The 22,241-nt window shown below is 41.9% G+C and overlaps 1 protein-coding gene across 6 annotated transcripts in view; it reads left to right on the top strand.

Moving 5' to 3' along the window:
• Window positions 1-22,241, top strand: part of pcdh15a (protocadherin-related 15a) — a 196,498-nt gene that overhangs the window by 107,067 nt on the left and 67,190 nt on the right. For all 6 annotated transcript variants that reach the window (XM_034608853.1, XM_034608851.1, XM_034608852.1 and 3 more), the window contains 7 exons: window positions 1,422-1,556; window positions 5,129-5,278; window positions 6,837-7,030; window positions 7,988-8,120; window positions 8,761-8,840; window positions 13,422-13,515; window positions 18,370-18,498. In XM_034608853.1, coding sequence (XP_034464744.1) covers window positions 1,422-1,556; window positions 5,129-5,278; window positions 6,837-7,030; window positions 7,988-8,120; window positions 8,761-8,840; window positions 13,422-13,515; window positions 18,370-18,498 — 915 coding nt within the window. The remainder of the gene's footprint in view (window positions 1-1,421; window positions 1,557-5,128; window positions 5,279-6,836; window positions 7,031-7,987; window positions 8,121-8,760; window positions 8,841-13,421; window positions 13,516-18,369; window positions 18,499-22,241) is intronic.

The raw sequence follows: 22,241 nt of genomic DNA, 5'->3' as shown, positions 1-22,241 counted from the left end.
GTTAACGTTTGCATCGCGTTGTGAAATGTCAAAACCAAACTGAGAGCACTCATCACAGCTGGAGATATCTGCAACATAGAATTATCAACTTTGAAACTATATTTTGGAGAAAACAAAATTATTTGTAACCTTTTCCATTGTTCTCACAATCGGATAAATTATATGTTTTCTCTCAGTTCAAAATTTCATAAACAGTGAATTGAATACTGAGCAGGTCTCCGGTAATGACGGGTGTCCACATAGACTAATTTAACTGATGTACTGACTTTTGTACCCGTGTGTGTGTGTGTGTGTGTGTGTGTGTGTGTGTGTGTGTGTGTGTGTGTGTGTGTGTGTGTGTGTGTGTGTGTGTGTGTGTGTGTGTGTGTGTGTGTGTGTGTGTGTGTGTGTGTGTGTGTGTGTGTGTGTGTGTGTGTTTTGCCGTGCTGCGTCTCTATTTGCAGATGAATATTCTTTGCTGTGGTTTTCTTCAGTTGCATGAGACAAAAAAATATGCAATTATTCTCTTTGACCACAAACTTTACTCTCAAAAGCTTTTTTTGTTTTGTGAATAGATTATTGTGGGGGAGGGTGTTTGACATATTTATTTGACACAATTAACAAACTGTGTGATTAATTCTGTGCGTGTTTGTGTGTGTTCGCCCACCACCACTGTGTATAGAAGCTCTAAACTCCAAACCTGCACAACTGCACTGATGGAGTTGTGGGTGAAACGGGTGAAAACACACAACACACACACACACTCTGCCAAAACAAATGACCACTTCTTTTAGTTCATCTTTCAAAATATCCCTTTACTCAGTCTTCGGAGAAGATTAACAAATCAAAGAGGAGTGCAAACAGAGATAACAAAATCAATAAGGCACCCAGTCGTGATGTTTACTGGAACCCTCCTAAGAGGACTCGTTGATGGACGTGAATCGAAGCCAACTCGTAGCGATGGACTACAATGGACTCTGGGTTTATTTGCTAACGCAGTCTGACTGCAGCAGTGATGATACATCTTTGGCCGATGGCTCTTTTTAGAAGATGCTCTCAAGCTTGTTTAACGTCTGGACACCCAGAACCCAGGCCATCAAAGGCCTATTTGTTTTTTTTTAAAAGAAGTTAACGTGCTCACTAAACAGGAACAAAGGCAAAAACTGGTCTGTGTTGTTTTGGCAGAGAACGTTTCCTTCATTTCTGTCTTTAGTGATATAACCCTGTTGCACACATTGGTTTTTACGTCCGTTTCCAGCTCCCTCTCCGCTGGTTTCTGAAGGCAGAAGCGAGACATTAGACTTTCTCAACTCTTTGACAAATCAAAATGCACTGTTTGATAGGTTTTCTCAGCCCCACAGCTGTGGCCTTGGAAGGGAATGATGAAACACTCCTGTCGTCATGGTAACCTGTTTTATTTTTGTATGTGTTTCTGTTGGAAGACAAAAGACCCCATGGTGAAGATTACCCTGAACGACTACACTACGATCTTTGGCCTGACCCCAACTGGGCTAATCCGGTACCTGAGGCTCCTCAAACCCGTGGATCGGGAGAAGCAGATGACCTACACTTTCACGGTAGGCCTCAGACCCACTGTAGCTATTCGCAAGACAGCCATGACACCCTGTGACCTACATCTCCCACTTTGTGTATGTTATTAGAACTCACAGGTAAAGCTCCACACCAAGAGGCAATTGTTGATACAGAGCTGACCTGACACTTATAGAACAATATGACCTTTATCAGTGGTCAGAGAACAATGTGTTCACTTGGAAATCGCAAATGTACATCCAGAGGTGAACCAGGTATTTATGTTCGAACAAGATTTATGTCTAATCATATTCGTCTGATTCTGTCCATCAGATATTATAAGAGTCTATGTGTCTGACAATAACCTTATTATTAGCAGCTTTTAGTGTCCCCTGTAAACTTGCATGCTGTTATAATTTACTGTTGTATCGTACATCTCTATTTGTCTCAGTCTTTTGTATTTGCAGCATGTTCCTTTATTATTACATCTGCCAAAGAGGTTATGGTTTGGTGGGTCGGTGGGTTGGTTGGTTGTTTCAGCAACAACAAGTTGTTACTGACATTAAAGCAATCCTAAAAACAATCAATGATTAAACATTAAACCTTACAACAGCAATTTGAAAAGGACCACGATAAATACAAATAGTAGTCAGGATAATAATTCAGATATTACTACTAAAGGACCACTGCTAATAATAATAGTCGTAGGAGTAGCTGTTGGATGCTGGGGGCAGATCTGGATCTTGCAGCTCTGGAGTCACAGGTACCTGCAGAATGAGGACACACAGGGAGAGGGAAAGGGAGTAAAGAGTGGCACACACAGCGGGAGAGAGAAAACACAAAGTGCATGCAGTAGTGTGATATAAATACATGAGAAAGAGACAGAAGTGCTCAGTGCATCACGGGAGTTCCCCCCAGCAGTCTGTATGGCCAATAGCAACACAGCAGTAAACAATAGGGACATCCTCATCACCCGAGCTAGTCCTAAAGCTGCCTTCAAGTTCCATCAGGAGTCTTAAGGGGTAACTAAAAATCTTTAAATTGATGTTTTATTCATCTTTTCTTTGACTGTACATGGATTGTCTTCCGCGTTTTCTGTTTTACTGCTGCTGCACTGATGTGAACAGCCTGGTTCACCAAAGTAGCTCGTTTCCTCGTAACTTGGTCAGAGGCACAGCAGCATCTTGGGAAATACAGCGGCTCCTTCCATCGATCCTTGGGATTAGAGAGCATCAGCAGATCAACAGTGAGCTCTGTGGGGATGGCTCCCTGGAGAGCGCAGGGACGATTCTGTTTGCCGTAGCCTGTGATATTTAATTGCCGGGTTTGGTCAGGCTGGTAAAATAGCTTTGGACATCGGCATCAACAAACTATGAGGATTTGATGAGTTCTCTGCGTGTGGGCAGTTTTGACCCTTTTCATGCTGTGAATGCAAAGTTTAGAGTAGGTTTCTGTGTGGATTGGGTTCTGAGGAGCTCAAACGCTGCATGGACTTATGTCTTCTTTATAAGTGCTAAGAAAGCTTTCAACCTCACAATCCACTCTGAATACACTTTAAAGTGAAAACTGACAGTGGGCCTCCACTTTGCAGTGGTAACTGTTCAATACGGAGCATTTTCTGATTTCCTCGGCTCCCTCTGCTCTTTAAAGTGGATGCTGCATTAAGTGTCAAATGGAAAGGAGAGATTGTCCCCACATCAATAATGCTTATAACCTGGTGGATGTTTTAATGGCTGTGATACTTGTTTGCCAGAGACCTTTTGTGCATTAAATGCTTTAAATATACTTCATGAGTCACATGTATTTCTCCTTCTCCACACACACAGTAAAGTTTGCAGTAGCCTTTGTAGACATGTTGGTATGTTTCTACTTTTGTTTGTTTGATAAAGCATAAACTACCGTTCAGATTACCACGTATTTGATGGAAGGATGTGATATGTGTCTGGAAAGAACCCTTTGCATTTCATTACGGATCCAGATCAGGAGGCAGATCCAGGATATTTTTGTCACTTTCCTTTACTTTGCAGAAAAGGTTTTTAGCATTTTTGTTCATGGATTTTGATGACAAAATATAATGTTGAGGGGACTAATATTTTGTGTACAATTTGTTGCAGAACCAAATAAACATCTGGATCTTGTGAGTATAAATGTTGGACTAGTTAAATACGAAGAATCTGATACTTCCCTTCAGTTGTAAAGCTGAAGCAGGTGAAACTAATCTGCAAGACCAAACACTGCATCTTGTAGAAATCACTTAATTGACCATAATATCAGACATTACAACGCTTTGAATTCTTGCAAAAAAAAAAGCTTGTTAACATAATGTTTCCTAGATAACTGCATAGAGGTTTTGAGGGCTGCTCTTTTGCTTAAATGATGTTATTTCAATGATTGGTGATGAGAGGAAGTCTCGTCTATTTGTCGACGCTAGCATCAAATTAATTTTAGAGTTAGTCTGCATATCCCGACCGAGAGAGACAGACAGAGAGTGTGTGTGTGTGGGGGGGGGGGGTGGACCCAAAGAGAGAGAGTCTGATCCAATTTAGATAAATATCAGCCTTCAAATATTATTGTGTTAATGTTGTTTTGGTTCCTGCTGTTAGTGTGTGAGAGAGGGATGCGAAGGTGGGGCATTGTTTACACATGGTGTTTGTGTGTGTGCCTGTGTGCGTGCTGCCAACCATAAACACAGACCTTTTCAGGACCAGTAGACCTCATGGGGACCAAAGCCTGGTCCTAATGAGACATCATTTCTGAGGTCCTGGTTTCAGTCAGGGGCGAGATGTGAATTATGTGGATGAATTTGTCATGGTTAGAGATGAGGTTAGAAGGATAGCTGCACAAATCTGAGTGCACAGAAATGGTGTCTTGGTGTTGGTACAGTAGTGATGACTCAGTTAAAGCAAACTTCCTTGGCTACCAAAAATTGCCTGGCATCTCTCCTCCCGAGTACGGCTGCAGAATAGAAACACTGTTTGATGGGAGAGAAGCCACAGTGGGTGCTGTCGTAAATGTGATCATGCGTCTCTGTGAATGTTTATCTGCTACTCGACGCACCCTCCTCCTGATATAGTATAAACAGCCATTTCCATTTCAGCTCCGAGAGCAAATTTCGGGGGGGGGGAAGCCATTTTCCCACCACAGAAACAATGAGCTGTGCCACAGGAGTTGTTCAGATCTCCTCTCGTCTACACTTCATTTGTTGTTGTGCTCAGTCCATTTTCTTCCTCCCTTTGCCAGGTGCTGGAGATCAGAGCTGCCAGCGACAAATAAACATGCAGTATCTCTCTCTTTCTCTCTCTCTCTCTCTATCTCTCTCCTATCTCTCTCTATCTCTCTATCTCTCTCTTTCTCTTCTAACTCTCTCTCTCGCTCTCCCTCTCCCTCTCCCTCCCCCTCTCATCTATTTAAGGGCTTTTCAAACCTTAAGGGGATGAGAAATGCACAAAATACAAGGGGCTGAATGAGAGTGACTTTATTGTGGTGGTGGAAGAAACATGTTGACATTTGGCACATTCTCTGATCAAAGAAAACAGATTCTGAAGCTCGAATACAAACGTAATTCCTCTGTGATTCCTCTGCAGAAAATAGACTACAAAATGCATTTCTCTTTTTACAGATGGTGTCATCAGATGGCGTCCAGCAGAGTATCCCAGTCACTGTCAACATCCTGGTCCTTGATGCCAATGACAACACGCCCACGTTCCCCGAGGTCTCCTACAGCGTCGAAGTCTTTACAGACATGCAGCAGGGGGAGACGGTGCTACAGGTAAATCAATCCAATGATCGCTCTATCGCCGTCCTCCGTCTCTTTCTGTTCTCCCGCGTTACGCCTTCGTCTTCGACCCCGTCACAGGGAGTCTCTCGCACGGTCTTTCATGTTCAAAGCAAATAACCATAACAATCCAGAGCATTGTGTTGACAGGCAAACCCCGGGAACACTTCCCTTCGTCTCATCTCGGCTCCTGACAGACAAATCACTGAGAGTGTTTTTTATCTCAGTGCACAGGATTAAGAACCCTTTTACCCAGTAGATCAGCCACTATTATGGCTGCCGAGAACTCATTGTGCAGCAATAATGATGACCATTTATCAATCTTTCCGCTGCATAAAAAGGATTGGGTTGTTGAGTAAAAATAGTTTATATTGTTTTTTTATGGATTGGGAACATTATTCATTTTGATTTCATAAGTGTACTGGCTTTAAAGGTCATGATTTCCTTTTTTTTTTTTCTCTCACGCGAACACGTGTGCACATAATGTGAGCCGGAGCGGTGCTGACATGCAGGGCATGTGCGAGGACATGCACAGGCACATTTTAACATGCACACGCTGTCTCTAACATGTAAATCAATAACCCGATCCCAGTATATCTATTAGTGTTGGGGCGGTCCGTCATTTCATTGTCTCTCATTTGATAGTCTGAGCATGATCTTTTCACCGCTCAGTTGATCTGTCCTCTCAGCACAGCCTCTCCAAAAGAATGTCATACACTAAAAAGGTCAAGTTTAATCTGTCTTTAAAAAAAACACAGCCATTTCACCCTCCATGAAATGAGGCCAAGGGTCAGGGAATGTACTGAATGACCGCTTAACCGATTTTTATAAGCCGTTTATGAGAGCCGTGGGGTCTGAGGATGCTGCAGCTGCTTATTTTTATGCTACAGCTTTTGCTTCAACATCAGGAGCATGAAAAGGGAGGTCTGGGTAGCTTGGATTAAAGATTCAAGGCCTTAAAGATATGAAGCCAACTACACCATTAGGGCTCATAATTACAAGCAGTGGGATGTCTTGAATCATTGGCTTGAAAGAAATGGGGGCTGCGTAGTTCGTTTTTACAACAAAGCAAAGAGCATTTTTAGTAGTAGTAGAAGTAGTTTTAATATTAGCATTATTATAATGCATTTTTCTCAGTCTTACTTCCCCAAAACAACTTTTTCTGTCCGCTGTCTTTCCCCAACTTTGAAATCCATCTCGAATGAAAAGAAGCACATACTTGATTTGCATTAAATCCAAACTTTAAGGTCATCAAAACTGCAATCACCAGAGTGAAGAGATTGCAACCAACAAGTAAAGTGAGTCAGGTTGCAGTGGAGTGTGCACACTGTACTTTCAGCTGTAAAACAACTGTTCCCACATATGAAACAAAGGTCATATGTCTACTAGATAATAAAAGGGAACAACAAGGTTGGCATAAAAATATCTACTGCTTGACTGGTTCAGTCATTCATGCAGACGTCCCCCTGTAAGACTGGAAATTACAGATCTATATATTTATATTTTTGAGTATAAAGCGTCTCTGGTTCTTTCTCTCCCTCTTTTCTCCCAGTTAACAGCGGCAGATGCTGATGAGGGACTGAACGGCCTGGTGACCTATGAGATACTGGCTGGGGCACAGGGAGATTTCATCATTAATAATCGCACTGGACGTATCACTGTGGCGCCTGGTGTCACTTTAACCGTGGGTCGATCGTACGCACTGACTGTCAAAGCCTCTGACAATGCGCCAGAGACCCAGAGAAGGTAAAGTAGCCACCTGCGCTAACTCTTTTCTCATGTGTGATTCCTTTGGAGATTTTTTGCATTCGTGGAATGAAGGGTTTATTATATTCATGTGAATAATGTGACGTGCTGAAGAGCCGATTTGTCTCTCAGACGTTTCAGAGATTACTCACACACAGTTTCATTTTGTGTGTCTCCTCGGGGTTTGCGCGGTGCTGGAGCACCCAGCTTGAATTGTTTTATGAGCCTTGTTTAATTCAGTATTTGCTCATAATAATTCACAAGTTCCCTTTGAAATGACACAGAAAGTCCTCTTTGTGCTAGATAATGGAGAAATGCAATTTGTGACAAGCTGTTGAAAGTCAGAAAAACAGATGGTCTTGTTCCATCCATCCATTAAAATCCTGTCATGAGATGTGTCATTAATTTTCGCCTCTTTATCTTGTGATTAAAAGGCAAATGATTCATTGTGTATCTCAGATCTCAGGTCAGAGCATGGGACATCAGACTTGGATGTGGAAACAGCAAATCAAACACGGACACTTTAATGACCCGATCTTATAACAAGCTACAGCCAGCAACAAATTGGCATAATTACACAATGAACTACACAAAATGATTGTTTTACTGCACATGTCATCATGACAGATCTAGCTCTTTTGTAGCAGTTCAACAAAAGACTGTCAGATGGTGTATAAATAAATAAGTCAGTTCCGTTTTCATGTGATTCACTGTGAATAAGCAAGCTGATCAGATAAACGAGAGGCTTGGCTGTGGCCTAACACTTCACAATGTGACCTGTTTTTTCTTTTCTTGAATTGTTTTGCGATAACTCCGCACACAAAGCCTTGGTATGGAAGCATGCATCATTAACATTCCTCTCTATGCTGTGGGCAAGGTTCCCCACTATGGCTCAACAAGTTGTCAAGGACAGACTGGTGCTGTCAGTGGGCTGATGAGTTCCTTTCTTTCTGCCAGGAGCTCCATAACTACGGTGTACATCGAGGTTCTGCCACCCAACAACCAGAGCCCCCCGCGCTTCCCCCTCTTCACCTACAGCCTCGAAGTGAGTGAGGCCATGCGGATCGGAGCTATTCTGCTCAACCTGCAGGTGAGTCACCAACGCACGCATGCACGCACGCACGCACGCATGCGCGCACACACACTCTCTCTCACACGGCATATGTAAGCAACGAGATGTGGATATTTCCTTTTATGCTACAGTTTCTAGCTTGAGGAAACGAGACATAATATGCTCATATTCAGGTTCATAATTTTGATTTGGGTCATTACTTAAACAGGTTTTCATGTTCTAACATTGAGACTTTCCATTGCTGCAGCTCCTCTTTTCAGCCTCTGTCTGAAACACTTGGCTTTACCTCCTGTCTCTTTAACGCCCCCCTACTGATAAAGCCCAGTTTACTCCGATTGGCCAGCCGGCCCACTCTGTTGTGATTGGTCAACCACTTCCATCCCGTGTTAGAAAAGTCAGCCGCGGCTCTCACTTCACCCAGCTTTGTTCAGGGGCATTATGCAAATTCAGATTTCCCGGAAGTATCATTCTGACTGACTGACTGGGCAGGACAGGAGCTTCAGTACATTTAACAACCTTTATCCCACATTTCATTCTTTAGCATATATCCTGCTAACAGTCCAGCACCCTCTCTGTGTAACTATCATATCTTGAAGCCTTTGGGTTTAAAGGCAATATATGACCTTCAAGCTTCCTGTTTTTTCTCCCTTTCCCCCAGGCCACAGACAGAGAAAATGACCCCATCACATACCGCATTGTGAGCGGGGATTCCCAAAAGGTCTTCAACCTCTCTGAAACGTAAGTTCAGATACCGTTCAAGGTATTTCCACCCAGGCTTATTTAAGATGAAAGGTTGGACCACTTTCCCATTCACTCAATGGGAAACTAGACTTTTCAACCTGACTGTGTATTGATGAAGGGATGACTGAAAAGACGGGTAAATGATTCATCAACAGCATCAAGTTCCTTTGACGACATTGTTTAAAAATAAAGAAAACAGAACATTTTGTAGAGATTGCATTCTGTTTGTTTGGCGTGAGTTTTTGCTATTTGTTGTGTGTCCCATATTTCACCCAATGCATGCTGAATTTAATGAGTGGGTATGGAAAATGGATGGATGCATGTAACATAACAAGCCCGAGGCCACCTTCTATAGGAAGACTAGTCAAACGCTGACATCAGAGACTTTATTGAGTAACAACAACAACAATCTCTTGTGCGCGACAGCTGCTTTATCAGAAACTTTGCTGGAGCTTGTGATCCGAGAGACACAAAGGAAAGGACAACTCGGATATCAAAATGTTTGAAAGCCTTTTATGATCTGTGCTGTGCAAACGCTCTGCATGGACTCACAGTCATTATGTGTTGACACCTCGTGTTTCCTTTAAGATGATGACCACAGAAGCGTCTCTTCAGATAAGCGGCCAGGGTCTGACTGCCATCATTAGCTTCCGGTGATGATAGTGAATGGTGGTGGTGCTGACTCTGCCAATTATTGTGTTTGGATGATTTATTAGCCAATATGCTGCGTGACGTGGTTTATGGGTTAGGGTTCTGGTGCTGGCTGTTGGTGCCATCAAGAATCCCAATGAACCAAACCTTCATTTGAATTATAACACCCCACTACTTCTACTACACAGACACACACTCCAAAAACCCTCTAGATCACAGCCAAAGACAAGGTGGCAGGTTAGAGCAAATAAATGGAACAAACCCATCTCTGTTTTTAAATACATTAGTAAACTGTCACTGCATTAGTAAACATATCTTAGGTGACTTTTAAACCTGCCTTGTTTGGTTCGGACCTTCATACCTTTCAGTTTCGTCCAGGGACCGTGGCTCGGACAAATATTTAGCAATAATATAGGAAAAAAGAATTGATAAAAAGTTTATAATCAAAATACCATAAATATTCCACTGTAGTTTACTGTGCCAAAGAAAAATAGTCAGAGACATGAATTTTGTCCACGCTAGGGCAATTAGGTCAGAGCTACCAGAGGCTGGCAAGCAGAGCTGACGTGAAAGTCAGACGAAGAACTCTGTGGAAAATAATCACACAGAATAACATTTTTGGTTCTCTCCTCTTTTCTCTCCAGCTCTGTTTTTTTTGCTTTCTGAGAGAAGCCAGGGTATAAAAATACCAATTATTTCTGGAGAGCAAGAGACACAAAAATATGTTACCTTACCTCTCATAATCAACATCAGCATTTCAAAAACCCACCTTCGCTCAGCTGCTCCTCTGGAACAAAGAAGAGACATAAAATATTAAAGTGGTCAGTGTTTTCTTTTTTCTTTTACTTTCCTTTAAATAAGCAAGCAAATATGGAGAGAGCAGACAAGAGGCTGGAAATGCAGGACCCTGCCAGACACGTTTCTCACTAATTGAATAAAGCTTCTTTTGTCTGCTTGTCCTCAGGCCCCCCCGGCTGCGCAGCGACCAGCCGTGTTGCAGGACTCTATCCCCTGCCTTCACTGTTAAAATTGTTTGTTTAATGGAGGGATATTTACTTTATGGTTTCATAGAGCCACTGTTATGGTGAGCAGGAATATGGTGACACACGATTAAGATAATTTGAGGGACTGCTATTGTTGGCGTTGCCACAGTAATCTCTCTAACCAGATAGGACGGAAATCGTGGCGGAAACAGATACACTGTCTCATTCGCGTCATTGTTTGTGTGGCAGAAATATTACAATCACATTACAACCCCTCAGCAACCTGGCGATATAATCACTTCAAGCAGGTGCTGATAAAGCACATTATGAATCAAAGAGTGATTAGCTGCTTGCTTTGATGAGTGTGCAATATACAGAGCACCACTTCACACCCTCATCTTTCAACCCAACTCCTTTGTGATTCAGTGAGGAGATTTGTTTTTACTGTTTGCATTGCTGCATGTTCACATTGAGGCTACATATGAGGCTTATTCAATCCAGCTATTATGAATAATGAGCTATCTGGTATATAACTCCATGTAAATGGGGCAGGGTCCCCTGAGGGAGGGAGACATGCTTCGGATTCGCTCAACATTATAGCAGGACGCTCCATTGAATCAGTGGCTGTGAGTCTGTCAGGCACCAGGTGCTGTACAGAGAGGATGCACTGATGACTGATAACCAGCAGGAGCAGCATCTCAGTTAAAGACATCAATAACAAGTACCAAGTATTTCAGTTCAGGTGGGACTGATGATGAGTTCTTCTTCTTCTTCTTCTTCTTCTTCTTCTTATTATTATTATTATTATATTCTTACTCTAAATGTTATGATCAGTGTCAGTTTGGGATTAAATTAAGTTTGTTTAAACTAAATAGATCCAGTATATAATGAATTATTATAACTAGAAATGCTCCTTCTAATGGGCCACAAGATAACTGCTGGCAAGGCTGGAAATAGCTTCTCTCAGATATATTGGTATTGTCGTATCTGTCATTTGATAGGGTTAGGGTAACCCTATCATTAAGAAACCCTGACATTAAGAAATGTCAGTTTGAAAATGTTCTTAAATAATTTACAAACTCCATAGTGTCTCTTACATTGTCCACAGAAGAGACATGACAACTTTAAACATGTCTGGCTGGCATCAGGTATTATATTGTCTTAAACCTAATGTAATGAATAATAGGCAGTACAACCCTTTCATATACAGATAAATATCGTCAAATACTAACACCAGTTCGGCTACATCATCTTTAAAGCTCGTTTTATGCAACCTTTCAGTTACAGAAACCTAAACTAGAGGCTACGCCAACTCGTGGCTCTGTGTCACAGTATGTGGCCGATGGTTTTGCTTCAAAGTGAAAATGAAACAGAAAATGACTTCAAGAGAAGGTACAGTTTTTTCTGTTTCCCAAGAAACCAACTGATCTGTCGGCCCTAAATAAATAAAGCGGTTCCAAAGAAGTAACAAACAAATGCATGCCATAAATTTAAGTTTGATTTACCTCAATGGAATCAATTAAGTTCATCTGAAGTGAGAGTAAATCTTCAAATCTGTGACTTAAGTCCTCTTTAAGTAATTTGTTGTGTCACTGAGTGCAACTGTGACTCAAGTCACAACAATCTACCATTTAGAGACACAATCTGATAATGAAAGATCATGGATGGATGATCTCCAACCTGCTCCACTGTCACTGGATAATGCTGTGATACAGCATCAAGTCTGTCTGACATCTTCTCCTTTATGGTGGCTTTGGAGAGGATGCAGGGCGATATCAGCTCTCCAGGGGTAGTGAGTGTGTGTGGTAGTGCTGAGTGTGCCTCAGCATGTAGCGAGGAGTGAACTCTCCAGGCCAGCAAAGTGGCAATAATCATTCCAATCTTCTCAATCAGCATCAAGATCATCACCATTAACACTATAATTACAACAATTATCACTGTACATCTTCATTATCCTACTCGCATCACAGCCTCTTCTACCTTTAGCTTCATTGAGCACAGAGGGGGCTATCTTTCTGCATGTGCATAAATAAACATGAGTGCAGCAGGCGGCGACGGATGGCGTGCTGCATTTTCATGGTGTTTGTTTTTTTTTAGAAAGCTTTGCATTTGCCCTCTCGAACCACCAATCATCAGGTGTGCTGTATTCAAAGCAATGTGTTCACCCTAACTCGGGGCAAGTGGTTCGAGGGATAGACAATGTTAACCGAGGTTTGCTTAGGTTGAATTTAACACGAGACGCCGCTGTTTGACAGCAACGTGCTGGAGAAGCAGGAAGAAACTGGCGGTCAGATTGTACTCGCATTGTTTGGCCTCAGGAGCTTTAAATTAGAAATGTGAAGGAGCAGGGGGACAGCAGGGAAATGTGACGGGCATTAACCTCGCAGTGCGCTCAAATGCATTTGTCTTTCCTCCCTTTTTCGCAGTTCTGGCAGAGCCCCTCCTGAGTGCGGCAGTGGGATTGTTTTTTGCATGCTGCGCGTGTGTTTTTGTGTGCGCGTGTGTGTATGTGTTGTGGCTGAGCTCGCACTCGCGTGTCTTGTGCATGCTGCGTGTGCAAACACAGATAATTCAGCGATCTTCTTGGGAATGCATGCACGCTTTGTGTTTGGGATACCAGACTGCCAAATGATACTTTGTGAACGAGCAGGGGAGGCACTGTGTCTGCTGCAGTCGCTGGAAAGAAAACACAAATCTGTCTGTAGTCCGTGTGGAGAGAGAGAGAGAGAGAGAGAGAGAGAGAGAGAGAGAGAGACCCTGCTCTTCCCCTCCCCCAAAACCCACCCTCCCCTCTCTCACCATGTTTTATAGTAAATAAACTCTTCTCCATTTCCCTCCATTGGATCAGAAATAAAGTTTTGATGCTCTTTCACGAGCCAGAGATACTTGAATAATTCTGAACAAAGCTGTGTATTGTGTCCCCCCCCCCCCCTCTTTTCCACAGGATTGGTCTTCTGCTTCTGGACCAGCCCCTGGACAGAGAGACCACTGATAAGTACCGTCTGATCGTTACAGCCTCTGACGGCAACCCTGGCGGGGTGAGGCACAACCCTCTTTGTTCTACTATTGGTTTCTCAGCGTGGATGACCCTCGACACATCTCCTTTAGTTCAGACATTTGGTTTACTGAGCCCGAGTGGGTCATTCGCCCAGAAATTCCAATATTGCACTTGAGTTTAACCTGTGATGTTTTTCATAGTTTAGTGAAATCTGTGGTGGCACTAGGAGTAGGCGTAGAAATGTGGAAATGGCTTTGACAACCTGTTGATTTCTAAAGATGGAGTTTTTCTCTGATTGATGAAGGCCCTTGAACAAAAAGGGCTCCTGTGGATACAACTGTACGGGCAGAGTGGCATTCACGCCTTTCATTTCTTCAATCAAAAGGGTCTGCTTTGCAATTAGCAACGAAATGGACAAATTATTACCCTTCTGTCAAGTTTCAAAAGCTCAGTTGCAGTTACATAAGATAGTGACGTGCTTGTGCACATAAAGCTAAGATCAAATTCACCAAGTTTGCTTGTTGCCTGTTTTTACGTCATTAGCATCAGTGTTATTTCTCATATGACAACATTAAACAGCTGTCTTCTGGGGCTGAGTCGTGCTAACAATGATATAAAAGTGTTAAATTAGTTAAGATCTTCTTGAGCAGGCTGCTGCCCATACGATGTCCTGACAAGTGCTTGAGCAGAACACTCTCTAGTGAGTGTATTCTAAGAGATGTCTTTGTAACTTAGCCTTGAAAAACTGCCGACACTATAACCAAAAGTGAATTCTGGCTGCTCCGTCTCCCACCGAGAGCTGATAATCATATAAATGTCTTAATTTAATTAGACTTCACTTCGGTTGACTCCGTTTCTGCAGCTGTCTCCGTTCCAGGCAGAGGTGAAATGCGGCATCCTTTTTCAAGACGCTGTGTACGACCTGTGCGATGAACAGTACAGTCGATGATCCTTCACAGGAGTGGATGTCGAATGCCCCCTTCTCACCTGCTCGCTTACAAACACACAGACCTACAGCTCCCTCTCATCTGATGGTCAAGTGGAGCGGTCTGAGAAGCGTGTGCCGCTGTGTCCGTGTATTTGTGCCACAGAAGTGCAGCGGTTCAAAGGGAGACCCCGGTGTGACAGTTGGAGCAGGAGGGGGGAGAGGAGCCGGTCAGTGACAGGGTCAGAGAGCAAGGAGCAAATAAACAAAAGCCAGTGTAAGACGGGGCTTCACCTCACAGAATGCGTGCGTGCGTGTGTGTGTTCATGTGCCAAATGTCTCGTCCGCACAGTAAAATACTGGCTGACCCGCTTGGGTTAAAAGTCAAAGCTAGAAAGAAGTGTTGTCACAACAGGAAGGAAGTGGAATAAGGGAGCGGGGGTGCAGGGTTGTATTCAGCGAGACGCGGTACTGTGAGGGAGGCTGGAGGTGGTGGGAAGGATCAGAATAATCACAGGAGGAAGCAACAGAAAGGAGAAAGCGACAGAGAGAGGAAATTGGACACCGGGGGATTCAAATGTGTAATTAGCACGGAATATCGGTAACCATGGGAACCTGCCAAAAAAGAGCAAGGCAAACCAATGCTCCCCACCGTGCTACTATAGTCAAATCTGAATGCACTCCAAAACTTTTTTTTACCAGTACTTGTTGAATTTCATCCACTCACGCAATAAACTAATTGTGCTCATTGCGTGCGACCGATTAGAAATTTGTATTCTCAACAGCACGAGCTGCGATCGGAGCTGCCGAGCAGAGTCAGATTCCGGTGCCTCGCCCAGGGATAACGCTGCTCCTCTTGCCCCTCGGAGAAGCGAGAACATGACTTTAAACAGCCTGATCATATCAGTCCCTTGCAACATGGCTTCTGGTCAGGATTGTCACTTGAAAGGCGAATGCACTATCGTCCACCTCCGGATCGCTCAGGCGCTGAGGACAGAAGACAAGACATCACAGGGCTCCATCTATTTTATGTTGAATAAATAATCGTCGCTCATTAATCACACTCGTGGCCAGAGAGGTGGGAGTTTCGGCTTTGATAAGAATACCCTCCCGGTGATGCAGATGCTAATTGGCTGTAGGTCTTCTGTGAAATGAAACACACTGATGGACGCATCCTCTACTTTTAGCAGTGAAAGAGCACAAGAGGCATGGGGTGTGATGGTTTCCAGCATGGGTTGCCATTTCAGTTCATACATGAAAAGATGGATTACATACGTCTCAGAAGCTCCGACAAAGAAAACAACAATAGCGAAGGGATTCCCAACGGGAGTGAGATGAAGGTGACATTAACTAGGTCATTGCCTGCGTGACATGTGCCACTGAATGTCTCATCTGCCATGGCAACTTCAAAAACATGTCTTCGGGTGATTTTTTTTTTTTTTCTTTTCTTGCGAGGGCCGATTACCTCCCAAACCTTCCCATCCTTCCGCCCCCCCCAGAGGAGATCATTTTCTACAATTATTTGCATACAGCTTTGTCCCAGAGCTCTTGAGAGATTATAGATTGTGCATATGCAGCCATTTTTTTAATGTTGATTTATAGTGGTGGCTGTGGCCGTGTTGTACTGTGTCATTGTTTGAAGGTTAGCAACAGTGGCCATGCAAATGAATGGACACCTCAGGTGACACTGGAGATTTGCTTTTATCCAGTGAGATAAAACGAGACCCGCAGAAAACACCGGACATTAAACAAAACACAGACCTGATTCAATTGGCCGTGAAAATGGAGAAAATGTATTCTGCGGCTACGACATTTTCGACACCATGGAAATTAATGCAGGTGATGTAAGTAACGACATTTGAAATTATTGGCGTCTTGAACTTTTGCTCTAAGAGTAAAAGTGTGAAATCAGAGGAAGTAAGCTGTGATCGATCTGATTTCATGCTTTCATGCCCCAGATACTGGGCCCCCCAATCTTGTGCAGTTTGCTGTTAATAACAAACTTCATTGAATTTGCCCCAGCAAGAAAACAGCTCAATACCCTCTGAATTCTTAATAGATACTACATGCACATACACTATGTATTTCTGTCAAAGTTGGAGGCTCTTAGAAGTTTCTCTTTAGAAGTGGAGTTGTTTGGCCTTTGCAAACAAAGCAGCAGTGTGTAGTGTATAAGTGCTTGTAGGTGTTTACCTCCACACTTTTGCTAGTTTAACTTTCACTTCTGCAGGGCCTGGGGCACCACGGTGATGTCAGTAACAAGTCCAAGAGTTTATCTAGTGACTCTGTGGGACCAACAGGCATTTGGACAAATCAAAAGTTGGTTGAAAAGTCAGGAGATCACCAGAATTTTTACAATTTATACTGAGGCAGTTGTAAAAAATCTTAACAAAACTATGTGGCTCAGGAAGAAGAGCAGGTCAATCCACAAATCCCGTGGCTTTCACAACTGTCCTTTGACCAGACACTGAACCCTAAGTTTTTCTGGCAACACCTTCCACCTCATGATGGCACCAGAGGGGAAGTCTCAGGGGTCACTGTCAGAGCACCTTGGATTATCTGCTTCAGAATTGTTCATGGGAATCCACCCGAACACTTTACTTACAAAATGTCAACTTCAAATTGGTGCTGGAGAAGAAGTCAGAGGATTTTCAGAAGTCTGCAGGATTCATCGTTTTGGGATCTGTGGACATAATCGGTGCTGTTATAACGTCAACAGACACGTTGGCCGACACAAACATAGGCAGCCAGACAACAGCAACATCAACCTTATCCTGTTATCCTGTCATATGTCTTACCCACAGTTTGCAGTGTTCTAAAGGACAGCATGTTCATTACATTTTATTTATAAGCCAGTATAACATTTTAGTGAGAAATCGACCAGCAGTGTAAACACATGCAATAAAAGAGGTTTTGGATGTTTATAAATTTGATTCAAAGGTTTTTAGCTTATCCTTCATCCTTAATTCAATCAAGTATAGATTAAACAATTGATTTAAGTTGTTTCACATTTTCCCTAAACTAAGAATTATTGGCCATATCCTGCAGTGGCCTTCAGGGCGGCCTCCCTTCTGTACAGTTGGATCAGTCTAAAAGGCCACATCACTCTGCTGCTCATTGACCTCCCCCTGCTCTCCATGGCTGCCCAAATCAAATTCAAGTCACTAATGTTCGCCTACAGAGCGACTTCTAGGTCTGCGCCCATCTCCTGGAACTCAATCATACGGGCTCATGCTCCTTCTTGACCGTGGCATTCCTCCATGGAGCATCGTCTGGCGTTGCCATCCATGCACACAAGGCAATCACAGTCCTAATGTTTTCTTTTGTGGTTCCCCGATTGTGGGGCAAGCAAATGCTATAAGAGCAGTGGATTCCCTGTCTCACTTCAAGAAGACTCAACATTTCTGACTAACTTTTGTTTATTTTGTTGAATAGATTTACTTCAAGGTTTCCTATTGTCCTGAAGCTTTAGTGTTGTTCCTCAGTTATGAGTTGCTTTGGATAGAACCATCAGCCAAATGAATAAATGTAGTGTAATGTAATATTTATAAGTTTAACAGGTGACCTTCCAGGCTTTGCTGCAGCGTATTGTAGCAGAAGTGGGCCGCCTCATGTGAAATAGTCTTCACTACGTATTTTATATGCGTCTGGACAGACTTGAATATGAACTGCAATTTGACTGGTTCGTGGAAGCAAACAACCACGAGGCAGTAAATCTAGGTGTCTAAGCTCAGAAGGGGACAAAAGTACTTCTTAAATTCATTCTTTATTAGTGAGTTTTTAACAGTTGACATTTTTTGTATCTTTATGCTTTCAAAATTATTAATTGAGCATGAGAGAGAAACATTTTCCACATTAAAGTAAAATTATATTATCCATATTTATTATCGTTTGTGCCGTGTTTATAAACTCTGCATTTGAATACTTTGTGTAAAGACTTGTCTTTGTTGTGTTCTTTCTTTCCTTTAGACATCCACTACGACTGTGAACATAGTCGTCACTGACGTCAACGATAATGACCCCAAGTTTAACATCACCACCCCCACTAACTTCACTGTGCAAGAAGAACAGGCCGACTTGTTCATAGGAGAAGTCACGGTAAGAGTAATGTCTTTTTCTTTCTGATCTTATTGTTCTTCTGAAATAAACTGCTTTTAAGGCATCATGTGTCAAAACTAATTTGACAGATGTTTTTTACAGAGCTACGACGGTCTATTTGTTTTCATTGCTGTTGCCCATGACTTTAGCTCATAGTTTCCAACATGGTCAATCATGTCAGATACATTTGTAAACCAAAGCTGTTGACTGGCTTGGTTTAGCTCCAATGAGCTGCCAAGCCACATGGACGGTTTGCACATAAAGTTTAGTAAATACTTACAAAGTGTCAGATGAGGCAGAGATTTCACTTTTTTATTGCCTCCATTTCTCCTGCAGTTCCACTCCCTGATTTTAAATCCCCACATTTTCTTCCCCTTCACTGTTTTAAAAGATTTTTGAAACTCAATACAGTTCAGAGTTGAGTTTCAAAGCAGCGAACTAGGAGACATTTGGTGGGATTTGCAGCAGGTCTGGGGCACTGTTACAAAATTTATCTTCAAATAATGGAAAGAATTCTGTCTGAGTTTGGAAATATTCGCAGCTACTGCACTTTAATGCAAGTTCACAATATCTGCAGATATTGATCGGCAGAATTTTCGGGGGTGAGATAATTATGTTATATATATTATATATGTTATATTGATAACAAAGGAATGTCATTAATTTAACAATGACGTCCTCTAACAAACATGTGCAGTATATTACATAGTTATTGAGTTAAAAATATAATTAACAATTATTCATTAAAATGTCAACAACAAAAAACTGAACATATTTAATATATTTTGTTGACATGTGTACTTACATTATCCAAACTTCCAACAATTTTCAAAACCAGAAAAATCCCCAATTTTATGAAAGGTAACAGGATGTTTCACTTTGAAAGCTTTTTAATGGCATAGTTGCTTGTTGTTGCCCGTTTCTGCTCTAAACTAAAAAAAACACACTGTTTGCCAGTACAATGTTTTTTCCTTCCATTGTTCGTGTCGTTCACTTGTGATGGATCACGATGTTCTGTTGCCTTTTGTGATGACTTCAGAAAGTACATTCTTTTGAATTTATTTCAGTGCCATTTCAAGTTCTACTTTGTCAGGTCATCGTGATTGCTTATGCGAACAGAAAATGCCAAGGGTAAACAGGCACTTTGATATCAGTCACATTTGTTCTTTCAAGCTTTATAAAGCTTTCAGGACAGATACTTTCAACATCAGACATCTTTCAGTGGGTAGTAAAATGGATTACCAGTCAACGTTGCAAGTTTATGAAGTGTGAAATCAGACAAAGTGGACGTATGAAGGAAACCTGGTGTTTGCATGAGGTAAAGCTACCTCCGGTCTCACTCCCACGTGTGTGTCCTCAGAAATGCAGCCAGTGGCTCGATTGGGGCTTAGCCCACACCGCCGTCTCTCTGCCGCTCTGTCCTACCTTGGAAGTTTTTTCTCAGCTGGCGCCTCACCAACTTCGAGCTGAGGCTGTGCCTTTCTGACTCGAAAGAAAAGTACATTAAAGTACTTAGCTCAACACAATCCTGCTCTCCATGCACATGCACAACGAGAGGCTACAGCTTAGCTCGTAGTAGCTGATCAAAGAGGGATGCAGGCTTTTTTTTTTTTTTTTTCAACGGCAGCACTGTTACATAAAATCTCTTGGTGTATTTTAGACCAACATTTTTGAAAATAATGGGGGATTAGATCAAAGAGCAAGAGCATTAAGTGGACATGTAATTTTCATGTTTTTGTCACGTCAGGAAATTTGACTATTGACTCCCTTCCATTGTCAGACTTGTTTTGTGTCCTTTAACCAAATTCTGAAGATCAGTACCATTTTAATTGTATCTGTACAGACGAAAACCCAGATTGTCTTTGCTCTCCCACCAAATGAACAAGCTCTTATAGACCTACTTTGTCAATGCTTTGTGCAAATGAAGAAGTTTAGCTCCATAAAAACAAAGAAGGAATGTGCTTTGATTCTTTGGGTGATAAAGACTAAACACTGAGTGGAAAGTCTTTCATGAGCATATCACCCAAAAAGTATTTTTATCATCTAAAATATACAGTATAACATGATTAAGAGGTTCCCTCTGCTCATTTACCAGAGAGAAAATGTGAAAAATGAAAGAGAGAGAAAAAGTTGTGGAGCCAGATCATCAGTTAACATTCACAACCAATGCATCTCTCTGTGTTTCAGTTCTGTCACACTGACAAATGCTTTCACACTGCAAGCTGGAGACTTTCCAGTAGCTTTGTGTACAAGTCGCGACTCTGCTGCAAGTTGTTTTTATTGAGCAACTATTGTCCCTGTCTAAACAGTAGTCACATGACACACTAAGTAAAAGTCAAATGACAGATAAAGGAAGGAATTTGATAATTGTTTGAATTGTATCTACTCAATAATTCCACATTGAAACGTGATGTGTTGCTGTAAAATCTTCTTTTTTTTTTCTGTAGCTGTATCTTGAATTTACCTGAAGTGGGAAAATAATGCAGCCAAGCACAAAGCTGCAGGCAACTGCCAAAGAAGAAGAAGATGGCTACAGTGCAAATGCATTATGCCATTAAGTAGATTAATGCTCACCCTGAAGCATGTTGGATTATCACAACTGGAACTGGTTCCCACCTGTTCTTATTTTACACACACTCGCATACACTGGAGACGGTTTGCCAGGTTATCTGAATTGACAGCAGTGCTGGTTGTGCAAACACAGTCACTTGTTCAGCGACTGACAAATCCCGCACTATCCTGCACATTCTGTTTGGAAATAATCTGAACATGCAGATGACCGGAGGACAAATGGATCAGCATTCACGTCAGACACCTAATGGCAGCGTCATGTAGAATTGCTGCTACAAGGCTCTGCACAATGTCTTTAGGAATTTGTAAGCATATGAAAAAAATTTAGCCAAGACAGTTCTCCATTTTCTTTATTTCCACATAGATGTTGACAACGCATCATTACTGAACATGATGCATTCATTGCTCTAAAGGAAATGTTCTTTTTAAAGTACCTTTCATAAACAAAGGTAGATCCAAGGTGCTGTACAGAGAGAATAATAGAAACACAGACAGAATTTAAATTGGCCATAAAAATAAAGCGCATCATTTTAAAGGGCGTTCTCACATAAGTCTCTGCATGCACATATTATTTAATAAATACAGTTTGAAAGACAAATAATCAAAACCTGTTGTTCTTCCTGTATTCAGATAATTTTATTATGCCCCTTAATGTCTGTTTGTATTTAGAAAGAAACACATAAAAGTTACATTGTGACTTCTAAGCTCTTTATTTGCTTCAACATTTTTTAACACATTTTTTGAAAGAAAGAAAAGTGTCCATCCTCTGTGCTATTTCGAGAGGCTGTTGAATTTAAGTTTTGTTTTCTTGCCAAGCTCCTTGAAAAGTGAGTTTGATGGTCTTGTCCTGTGACATTTGTAAACACAGTTATCACCACTGGTGTTTAGCTCTGAGAGGAACACGTTAGTGTTTTAATTTTATGTTTGAAAATAATGTGCTCTGGTTGTAAGGACACATCCTGAAGTATAAGTGGGCAATTCAGACAAAAGTTTAGTTTTCAGCATTTACTAAAAAAAGCAGCATGAGTATGTTATTTTTCTAAATGCTAAAAAGCAAAAAAGACCACTGGATCCAGGCCAGCAGCAGAGGCGACAGATTTATATAAGGTCTATATTAGATAATATGTGTTTCTGTATATTAGGAAACTGTGTGGGCCTGTTTCTTAAGAGTG

This window comes from Hippoglossus hippoglossus, chromosome 15 (assembly GCF_009819705.1).
Source record: "Hippoglossus hippoglossus isolate fHipHip1 chromosome 15, fHipHip1.pri, whole genome shotgun sequence".
NCBI lineage: Eukaryota > Metazoa > Chordata > Actinopteri > Pleuronectiformes > Pleuronectidae > Hippoglossus > Hippoglossus hippoglossus.
The sequence above is the reverse complement of the archived record's forward strand: the minus strand, read 5'-3'. Positions and strand labels throughout refer to the sequence as shown.